The sequence below is a fragment of the Odontesthes bonariensis genome, chromosome 5, assembly GCF_027942865.1.
Source record: "Odontesthes bonariensis isolate fOdoBon6 chromosome 5, fOdoBon6.hap1, whole genome shotgun sequence".
Taxonomy (NCBI): Eukaryota; Metazoa; Chordata; class Actinopteri; order Atheriniformes; family Atherinopsidae; genus Odontesthes; species Odontesthes bonariensis.
Genome location: NC_134510.1, coordinates 25,917,675 through 25,928,698, shown reverse-complemented (window position 1 = coordinate 25,928,698; position 11,024 = coordinate 25,917,675). Strand labels below are relative to the sequence as shown.

The 11,024-nt window shown below is 37.8% G+C and overlaps 2 protein-coding genes across 2 annotated transcripts; one reads left to right on the top strand and one right to left on the bottom strand.

Moving 5' to 3' along the window:
* Positions 1-911: 911 nt before the first annotated feature.
* rcvrn2 (recoverin 2) lies at positions 912-4,882 on the bottom strand. Its single transcript, XM_075466695.1, has 3 exons — positions 4,444-4,882; positions 2,211-2,322; positions 912-1,000 (listed from the first exon to the last, which is right to left on the bottom strand). Exons 1-3 carry the CDS (start codon positions 4,822-4,824, stop codon positions 912-914), a joined length of 582 nt encoding a protein of 193 aa, XP_075322810.1. The 5' UTR covers positions 4,825-4,882.
* A 3,257-nt stretch (positions 4,883-8,139) lies between these two features.
* LOC142380786 (uncharacterized) lies at positions 8,140-10,248 on the top strand. Its single transcript, XM_075466692.1, has 2 exons — positions 8,140-8,361; positions 9,031-10,248. Exon 2 carries the CDS (start codon positions 9,096-9,098, stop codon positions 9,528-9,530), a length of 435 nt encoding a protein of 144 aa, XP_075322807.1. The 5' UTR covers positions 8,140-8,361; positions 9,031-9,095; the 3' UTR covers positions 9,531-10,248.
* Positions 10,249-11,024: the final 776 nt, after the last annotated feature.

Below are 11,024 nucleotides of genomic sequence, written 5' to 3'. Positions count from 1 at the left end.
AAGGGACGGAGAGGAAGGAAAGTTGGAAAGAAATACTGGCACGCAAAGACACACACTCTTTAACATCTGCACCATGAAAACATCTCGAAAACAATGGTTTAGGAATGAGCTTTAGGTAGTCACAGTGTGTTTAACATTTAATTATAAAGGCAGTAATCTATGAAGACATACAAACATACCTACATTGTTTACCTTTAATATCTGTTGGTTACACTTTTGAGATAATCCTGGATTTTCTGTCAGGGATTAATACAATTGAATACTACTTGGAGCCTTAAGCACCATTTTTTTTGTCAGCCCCAATCATTATACTTTAAAGTATGTTTCTGGGTCAAAGAGGAATTTATGGGAAAGATAAATAAATCGATTTCCAAACAACAGATGTATGAGAAAACCTCTAATTTATTGTGCAGTGAATAAAGAACAACACCCGAGAGCTACACTCAATCAGGACATTTCAAAGTCTGTAAAAAAGTTCAAACTAGCCAACTATCTGCCGGGATACATTTATAATTGCAATTACACAATTCATTTCTCCAGAGCCAAATTTTTTGATGTGTTTGAAAGTCAACAATGGAACAATATTCATGATACCTAACGATATATTGATTTTATCTTCATATGTGTAGTTGTATTCACTCTAAATCTGCTTTTTGGCCACACACGTTTTAAAACACTAATGCTTTGCCTCTACTGACCTAATATGAATTCACTGACAGACAATTGAATACAATCAAAAACTTATTGAAAAGTTAGTCGCAACCAAAACACTGCAAGCAGAGAGTATTTACACAGAGGGACAAGAGGATTAAAGGGAAAATCGAGGGAACATTCGAGAGAATGAAGGAAAAAAAATAAAAAGGTTGTTTTGCCATGAAAGACAAAGGGAGAGAGGATAGATATGAATGACCTCATTGTTTCAGAGGTTCATAGTGGATTAGACGCATTGCGTTTTCATTTTCAATCACTCCTTTGATGAATTCGCCTTCAGCCAGTCGTTCTGTGAGGAGAAAGAGGAGAAAGAAATGTTAAAATGTGGAGGAAACTGATCAGGACAGACAGAAAGGAGGGCTGGTAAACTAAGGTTGAATGAGGACTCTATAAATCCTCTCTTATCTCCTTTGTGTGTGTCATGTTTTTGTGTGTTCGCGTGTACACACGCATGCATGTAGGATATTAGCATGCACCTATAATGTCACTTAAGGTTTCATGACAAATGTTTGGTACATACATAATAAAGATTACATCAGTGAAGCTATACTATATGAGCAGATGGGCCACAGGTGGATTTAGTTCTTCCATTTTTGTTAAGCCAAACAACTGACTGTTAAATGTGGATTATCTTACAAGATGTTAGAACATCTGCTGAGATATACTTGCTACAGAGAACACAGATTTTAAATCCCCTTTAAGACGAAAACTACTGGAAAAAGCAATGTTTTTTCACTTTCTAAATGTTTGGCCCGTTTGCTTGTATATCATTAACTCGTATTTAGTCAAACTAGTGGGAAAAATCATCTTAAATACAAAATCATGTGCTTGTTTTTCTGCACTTTGTCTGTTGAACAACAAAATAACTGTCTCAATGTTGGTGTCATGGTGATATTTAAAAGCTACTTTCTTACTTTTTCCCTAATATTAATAATAATACATTTTATTTAAAAGCGCTTTTCTAAATACTCAAAGACACAATGATGATGTGTGAGATAAATAATACAATATAAATGACACGCTAAATGATGCATCCAAACTGAAATTTATGTAATTTTACAATCCATAACAGCAAGGTCCATTGTCTAATTTTTCTTCCTTACTTGGTCATAGTCTGAGTTAGACACCTATTACTTTTAATTCTTACACACATTTTGAAGGTTTTAACTAAGCTGTTTGTTCAGACATTATCCACTTTTTAATTTACAGGACATTTATTCCAAAAAAGTTGCCAAAATGTAACTTTTTAAATGGCTGCCGACAGTATTTCCTTTTCAGTTCTTTATGGGACCTAGTTTTATTCAGTGTTCAGGCCTCTAATCAGGAATTTTTTGTGAATTAACACATATTCCGATAGACAGTTTCTCATTCGCATATTTGAAAATAGAATTTCCGAAACATTGTGATACAAAAAAATATATATATATACAGAATATTACAAAGTTTGACTGCAATATCTGTGATTTACAAAAATGACCATAATAACAATGCTTGCATACCATTGTCTTTCTTATTGAAGTAAGCCCACAGCTTGTTGGCTCTCTTCTCAGGGGTGTTCTCATCCTCTGCTAGCTTCTTCTGGTCCTCCTCTGGGATGAGCTTAAATATTGCCTGGGGTGGGGGTGGGGGTGGGTTGGGGAGAGTAAAGATAAAGAAAAAATGCTGCATCATTTTTCTCTCTCAGCCATAGCGAACATCTGTGCAGCACAGAAAAGAAATGTGCACATGGCAAGAAATTTGTAGAACAAATTAGAAAACCTGCTGCCTTCTGCGGCTCATTTTGGCCTTGTGAATGTGTGGCTTATATTGCCTCTGGTGTGAAACAGCTTGACATTAGGCGAAAAGCAACAAGCCAGAACTTTTTCTTAAAGGTTTTTTCATCCTGCAAACAGCCATAAGTCACTGTGATCTGTGCAATTTGGCTGAATACAAACAAGTTATTATATGATCAATCAGTAATCCCCACCTGCTAACTGATCATCTCACTAAATGCAGCTACAACAACAGTCCTAATGAGACTGACCATTGCAGTTAAAATGCAGATGATCCATCTAAATACATTTACCACATATGTCCAAATAAATAATCAGGCTAGCCACAACAATACATTCAGCCGCCTTTATGTCTTTTTTAGAAGCAGTCCATCTGAAATGGGCCACTTAAAATCCAGTAGGAAGTAAATAACTGCACATTTCAGAGTTCAGGGGTTAAAGAGTGTGTCCCACTTAGAAAGGAAGCACTCATCTCTCACATTTAAGACACCTAGATTAACATGGATTAGTGCCAAGACTCAGGCCATGGGCCAAACGTTGAGATGTCATGTCTTCTCTCCCTGTTCTTGCCTTCAGTCATACCCCTCTGATCGTGTGGTCCCAATATAGTTCAGATGGTGAGCTGGAAGAGTTGGAGACTGTAAATATAACCTTGTTATCTAAAGATGTTATCTATATCTGCATAAAAAGGTTTGAGGTTGGAATCAGTTAGGAAAGGGGGCAGGGTTAAGCAGCTGCTTACCCATAAATAATGCATTCTGTATTTGAGACCCTGTTTAAACTAGTTATTAGTCTGCCCCATCAGTGATTTACTCTCTTTAGTTTTCTTCTTTGAATGCATAGATAGAAGATATCAAATCATTTAGAAATATTCTGCAATGGTGAATAGTTTCAATTCATTCATTCGATCTGTCTTTTTTCATTGTTAATGTTTTACAGACCTCCTCACAAACATACAAACAAAAATCTGATCTTGTTTTAATGCAAGACAGTGTTAAGTTTATAGCTGTTAAAGTATCAAAATTCAGCTACTTCATGCAGTCAGTGTAAACAGAATGCTTTTGGACTCAGGCCAGTTGGCCAGGAAATAAATCCCATTACGATTCAAGCTGGATTCTCAGCTGATCTTTCTAAACCTCTTACAAATCTTTCTCATTTGTCTTAAAACAGAATACAGGGACCTTTGATACCTCAGTTTGTTTGACTTTATGAAAACAATGGATAATATTTATCACGGTGATTGTACACTAAAAGCTTATGAATAAGAAAAAAAACACACATGGATTAAACAGAAGATCATGGATAGATTCGGTTAGAGCTAAAAGTTAAAAGTGGCCTTGCCACAGAATAGTACTGCTTATATTGTCTGAGTGCTTAACCTATAATCACAGAGATTATCAAGAGGTCAAACAGACGACTAATTGCACAGGCAATCATGGCTGAGACCTACATACAATAAGAGGGATTGCAAATTTCCACATAACAGCAACACAGTTAAGGTGGACCAACAAAATAACAGGGGAACCTGACAATATAACGCAGCAATAAACTTCAAAGTTATCCAGTTAAATCAGTATTTATCAAAGAAAATATAAAAAAAATGAATCACATAAGATTTGCAGTTTAGTACCAATGCAATCTTGTTGTGTTGGATTAAATTATATCCATCACAACAGCTGGTTAATCCTGATTATGATTTCCTTCCAGTCAAGCCTGAAACCTTTATCTCAAGACATGAGTAAGAGAATATTATGATCTGATTCATCATAATTGTGAAGGAAACGATGACCTGTTTCAAGCACTTTTAGATGAAAACTGTTTGATACAACACTGCACAACAATCTAAAAGTCGCGTTTAAGGGAAAATGCCAGAATTACCTTAAACTACCAATTATCTTAAACTGATTTCTGTCTGACTCTGGCTTTGATCAACCCTTTCTTTCAACCCCCCCCCTTTTACCTGGCATATCTCTTTCACTTCTGTCTTGTTGATGTATCCGTTCTTATCCACATCAAACAGTGAAAAGGCCCACTCCAGTTTCCGGGTCGTCTTTCCACTGGAGGTCATGTGCAGTGCAATGATGTACTCCTTGAAATCCAAAGTGCCGTCATCGTTGGTGTCAAAGGAGCGAAACACATGCCGTGCGTAGCTCTTGGCATCAGCTTCGGGGAAGAAGCGGGTATAGATCTCCTCAAACTCTTCTGGTGTGATGCGTCCTGTGGGACACTGCTTCTGAAAGTTCTCGTACCACTGGGAGATTTCAGTCTCAGTAAATTTGGTGCTTAGCTTCAGGTCCTCCAGGATCTCCTTTGATATCGCGCTGCTGGTGGTATTTCCCATGGCAGTTGCTCTCACTGTCTCAGTAACTTGTCAAACTCAATGGCAAGTATTTGCCTCCTCCGGATGCTTTCTTCTCCTGTACCAAATGGTTCTGGTCTCTATCCAAAATATATATGTTTGCTTCTTCCTTTGATGTTAAAGGCCAAACGAAACCCTGCAAAACACTTTACAAGAAACATGGTTTAGATATTTAAGCTGTCATTTATGAACGCCTGAATGTATCATCAACTATTCGTCAAATCGCATGATAATCAAAGTAACTCAGGAGATCTTACCTGTGTGTTGTGTGGGCAGATGACGGCTGGAGAACTGAGCGTCTGTCTCAACTGTCAGACGGTGAGAGATAAGAAGGATGGTGGGAATCACTGTTATGGGAGGTGACTGGGTTAATTCTGTTAATGCGGGATTTAAAGTGGATGAGCGTTTGACTAAAATGAACCCGCTAGTCTTATTTTCTCTGTTTAGGTCTGGAAGTCTGGACAGATCTAAAATGTGTGACCGTGTTAGAGTAATTAGAATCTGAGTCAAACCATGTGGAATTGTTCCCAAAAAGATTGTTTAATAGCTCAGCAGATTGACTCAATGTAAAGTTGCAGTGAATAAGGAGACTAATGGTGACAGTGATATTCAGGCCTTCAGGCAGCACTATATCACAATGAACACCATTGCTACTGAGGACAGTTTGTTGCCACTTCCATATAAACACGATCTGGGAAAACTAAGATCAACTAAGATGATGTGAAAAATTGTCCTGCGGTCTAAGGAATCATTTGAATTCCTTTTGGAAATCATGGACGCTGAATCCTCCAAAGCAAACAAGAAAGGAACCGTGCAGCTTGTTATCAGCACACAGCTCAAAATCTGGCACCTGTGAGGGTATGGAGGTGCTATAAAGCACACAACATGGGCATCTTGTACATCTGTGAAGATAACATCTATGTATGATATATATGCAGGTTTTGGAGCAACATGTGCTGCGGTCCAGGTGAGAAAAATGCCTTGCTTTTGAACTGTCCAGCATGCAGTTCAGACCTCTAACAAACAAAAAAACATTTACCACATTATGAAACAAAAGGTTCAACAACAGAGACCTGACACAATTAGCAGCTCAAATCCTCTTAGGTCTTCCAACCATTTTTTTTTAAGGTTGTATCTATTTTTTTTCCAACAAAAAGATACAGAATCTTCCAAAATAAAAATAAATGATTGTGGAATACAATAGATGAATCTTCTTCAGGTATGGATGTAGTATTTACGGTAAAATATGGTAAAAAAAACATTAATTTCTCTTCTTAGTTGGTGCCATCGCATTTAAAACTATCCATCCATCCATCCATTTTCTATACCGCTGAATCCGTCGGTCAGGTCGCGGGGGGGGGGGCTGGAGCCTATTCCAGCATTTAAAACTAGCATTGGTAAAATAAATAAATAAATAAAAACAATTAATGATTACTAAGGGTTTCAACATTTGATGTGTTGTCTTTCAGCAATTTCCAATGAATACAGGGTTTGAGTTATTTGTAAATCATTGCACTTTTATTAAAACTCTTCACCCTGTCTTTTTCAGTGACTTACAGTGCAACTTCTTCATGAAATTGAGAAGCACAAAATCACAGACCAAATGTATGTCATCTGGCTAACACCAGATGCTCTCTGGGAGTCTCTGTGAACCCGCCCTCCAGCGAGATTTAAAAGCTAGCTTTAAGTTCTCCAGCATTACGTCTGCTATTTCAGTGACAACTGACATCTAAGTCCAGACCACCATCTGTTCAGGCAGTTTAACTTACTCAGGCTCACCTCTATCCCCAATCACACCTACGCCCCTCACATCATCAGCACCACCGCCAGCCGTCTCGGCCCAGCTCTCGAGCTCCTTCCTGTCCTGCGGGAGCTGCAGCGTTGCCCCTGTTAGGTGGCCCTTTCTGTGTCCGAGTTGGATTTGTTGTTATGAGCTAGATCTTCAAATATGCACCCCAGTTTTCCTATTCTCTGAAATTCTGTTTTAGCTGGGTTGATGCCAAATTGTGTCCAGCACACTGTTTCACCGTTACAAACTTTCTTCCATCCATTTTCTGAGTATTTCCATCTTAGTTGTTAACAGCTGTTAGCTTACTTTGCGAGGCCACGGTAATAATCAGCAGGTCAAACTATCTTGAAGACAGTCTTTGTCTTACAAATTTCCTCCATCAGTCTGTTTCAGTTATGTCTGTTTTGATTAGACTAAAACTATCCCCTTGATTATCCTTTACAGACCAACATAGAATGGAGGTGGGTGCGTTACTCTATTTATGACAAGAAAAGAAGCGTAAACGCCAAGAATTAAAGCACAGCAACATGCACATAAAACATTTGTACACTTAGCTATCGGATAATCCTTCATGTATCGTTTGTATTTTTGAAAAAAGATATGTTTTGCTCCATAAATATGCTCAGAGTCCATCTGTTGGATTACTCCTGCTCTGCCCCCTACACTTAGCCAATTACTGTCATCTTCATCCTGTAAGTGTGAGGGCCAAAAGAATTACGTCCTCCCCACCAAACAATCCCTAACATGTGACCTGTTGCCTAGGGTGGACTAACTGCTGGCAGGAGAATGACTGAGGATTTGCAGCTACTTTTGAAATGTTTTCCTAAATGTGAAAAAATGTCCAGTATGTCTGGCATCCGAGCGCAGTGCGCATTCTGAGTGAGTGACGCTTGATCAAGTATAAACTATTTCTTCATAACATTGCTTTCCAGCATGAAATTAGGCTTCAGTTGCTGACAAATAATAATAAACTCTTGAAGTTAAAGGTCAACAGGAGTAGACGTAAATCTAAGAACACCTAATTAGGCCAATGGCCACAACCCTATTTGCTGGGCAGGATTATGCTTTATTAATGGACTGTCTCAAGCTTCACCTGTGCTACAGTATCGACTGTAGAAATATAGATTATAATTCTGCCACATGAAGTTTATACATGTTTTACTTGTGTGTGTCTGTGAACAACAATACTGATCTTATTTCAAAGTAGTCGTGAAGTCGATCAACTTAAACTTGTAGTTTTTCACCTACAAGTGACTTAAGACAGGGGCATGTGAAAACTGAACAGGAAAGCACACACACACAAAAAAGGGAAAAAGTATGTTCTCAACCAAAACAATGCCTGGGTTGGACACAACTCTGATTTTAAGGCTGAAAGCAAAAGGAAAGGAGGAAGGGAGTTGTTTCCAGATAAATATCTGTTAATGGGTCATAATGACGTGTAATGACAGACGAGAGCTTCCCTATAAACACAAGGAAAGAGAGGAACAAACAAACTATGGCAACAATCTTGATGACTGCGTCCACCATTTTGTGAGACCTCAAGTAGGCGAAATATGTGAGAACTTGGGCGTCTGCTCCCATTTCTGCATCCAGTGACAAGAGAGAAGGAGCAACTTCAGGCTTTCATTTGCAAAAGAAAGTTCATACCCCAAACAGTTTTGATTATGAATTCAAGGGGAGTTTTCATGTGACAACCACAGCTGAGACTTAAGCTCCTGATTGACATAAAGGTGAGTAGAGCGACACTTTTTTTGTAGGATACGGATTTTTTGTTTGTCTAAAAATCAAAGATGTTGCAATAGTTCCTTAATTTTGCAGTAATTAACTAATCTATGTGAAATTTTTAGGGCAAATGTCTCTTTCACAATGAGTTTTAGCAAGCATTATTTAAATGTAAAGACATGCAGCCAAACCATGTCATGAACTCAAAAGGTGAAGAGATTGAAGCCAGCCGATTTTATCTGCATTTCTATTGTAATCGATTTAAATAGTTTGTTTTTTGGGCTATTTTTTAATTGATATTTCAGTCCTTATAACACATTTTAGATATGTAGCTAAATATTGTTTACACTAACTGTAGTGGCGATCCCAAAGCTTTAAACAGTACCAAAGACGTGTGACTGATGTTTCATGAGCTGTTAGTCACAGATATGATAGAAATATCATTCAAACAAATATTTGACCTTTGATTATTTAACTTTTTTCCTCATATATCTAATGAGCTACATAAGCTTTACACAAGGTTCATAATCAAATGTCAATAAACACACTCCCTGTCACATAGTGAGACTTAAGGTGACTTGCAGCAGTTTTGGGGTCAGGTGAGTACAAATAACAATGGAAAAGGTGGATGGAAGTACTTTTTTTTTTTTTAAATAGGACTAATTGTCATGTTTTAGGACTGAAACAGAAGGACTCCATGTAAGATCACTCTTGGCTACCGAGCAAGTGATAAAAGCCAACCATGACAGCCAAGATGGAAGCCCTTGATCCTTCAGCTTTAACAGATGTCAACTCTGCCGTCTCCTTCAACTGTAAACCTGAGACGGTGACCCTACCGAGCGGCGTTGTGTCGGTGGCAGGTGTCACTGTGGTGACCGGGGGTGTTGAACTGTCCTGTGGATCCTGCATGCTGGCCTTTGGCTTTTGGGGAACTCTCATCGGCATCAGCTGCGTGGCCGTGGGTCTGTGGGACCAACTGACCCATTCCAGAGTGGGAACCTCTCACTTGCTGGGACTTGGATTTGTCATTCTGGCTCTCAGTTTGGTGGTGGTGGCTGGGGTGGTGGTGTTTTACCTCCTGACAAAGAAGAAGAGAGAGATTACACGAGAGGAGAGAGAGGATGGAAAACAAGTTCTTGTAGAGAGTGGGAGGGTGATTAAGAAAGTCACTGTATAAAAGAGCTTTAAAGGCAGAATTTCAGATGAACAAATGAAAGATCTGCACAAAATGATGTATAAGTTGTTCTGCACATAACGCAAGCAGGCAAAGCATCTCATTCCTCTTGACCTCTAATCGTTTCAAAACATTTTCACTCCATATCAGCGGCACTCCAGACCTCCTGTTTCTTCCTTTATCTTTCAAACTGAACTATGCAGAATAGCAGTTCCTGTTTTTCTTTCGTTCTTTTTCTAGGGAAAAATAACATATTCCATTCTTCACTAAATAAATTAACAAGTCCTGCTGTGCAATTCTTGGGCGATACTTCAAGAACATTCCAAATTTTTCAACATCTTCAAGAGAGATGTTGTACATTCTTACTCCACAACACTTTAGCTATAGTTATTTTGATCTCTCACAACATATGAGGAGCTTATGATGTCTGGTGTGGTGTATTTGTTGTATTGTAACATATTTAAAAAAATTAAGTAGTTCAAATAAGTTTCAACTTAATGTGACTTCACAACCTCATGTTACCTTATGAGTCCTTTTACGTATAACACTAAGTAAAGCGTGCAGGTAACACTTATGTAATTTTACTGTGTTTTTGGAATCATTAAGAAACAAAGCAATGCTTTCATTTCCACAATTGTTTTACTGAGAATATTAATATTCTGTCATTCTCATAGTCGTAAATTTGACTTTTGAAATAGACAATAAACGGACTTGTATCATCTGTGCATGTTTGTGTTTATGTGATAGAAAAAAAGAAGAAAGGTGCTTCTGAAGGAAACTTTTTAACAGAAGGCCTTCTTACAGAATAAAATGTTTGCTTGAAGGCTGTTCACTCAAATGGCACACATAAAAAAATACTAAGAAAAAGTTTGCTTTTGTTCATTTTTAATTACTTGCAGATAAACTTGTTGTGTTTAAACTTGCAGTGATAAATACAGAAGAAAATTAATTAAAAAAAAAATTTATCCAGAAAAGTCTTGTTATCCTTTTTAAAACGACTGTGGGGAAATGGTCCTGTTTATTTCCAATAGGCAGTGAAACAACCTCACTGTTTATGTGCAGAGTAACTTCACTTTAACTTTATTAAATGGAGAAATTGATGGTGTTCCCCTTGTTACTGATTAAGCATGTCTTAAATGGCCTATTTTCCCACTGCCCCTTCTACAGGAAGTAAAATAAGTATGTTAAAATTGGTGAAGAAATGTGGCACACTAATTAAATTAGGAAATAAACAAATGCGGGTTGGTACATGTTACCACCAAGCAAGAATATTATGTTAGTGACACACCAGCTGGCAGGTCTTGTTAGCTTGGTTATGACGCTGATCTCGAAAAGCTAAACTGATATATCAAATTACAAAGAAAAAAAGAAATATAGTTTTACTCTATTTTATGCTAAAATGAGGACAAAGAGACTGTGTTTATTGGGATTTTCTTGTTTACAATTTAGGCAAAATGGCGCATGAAACAGCATCAGTTCAATTTGAACTGTGGTACA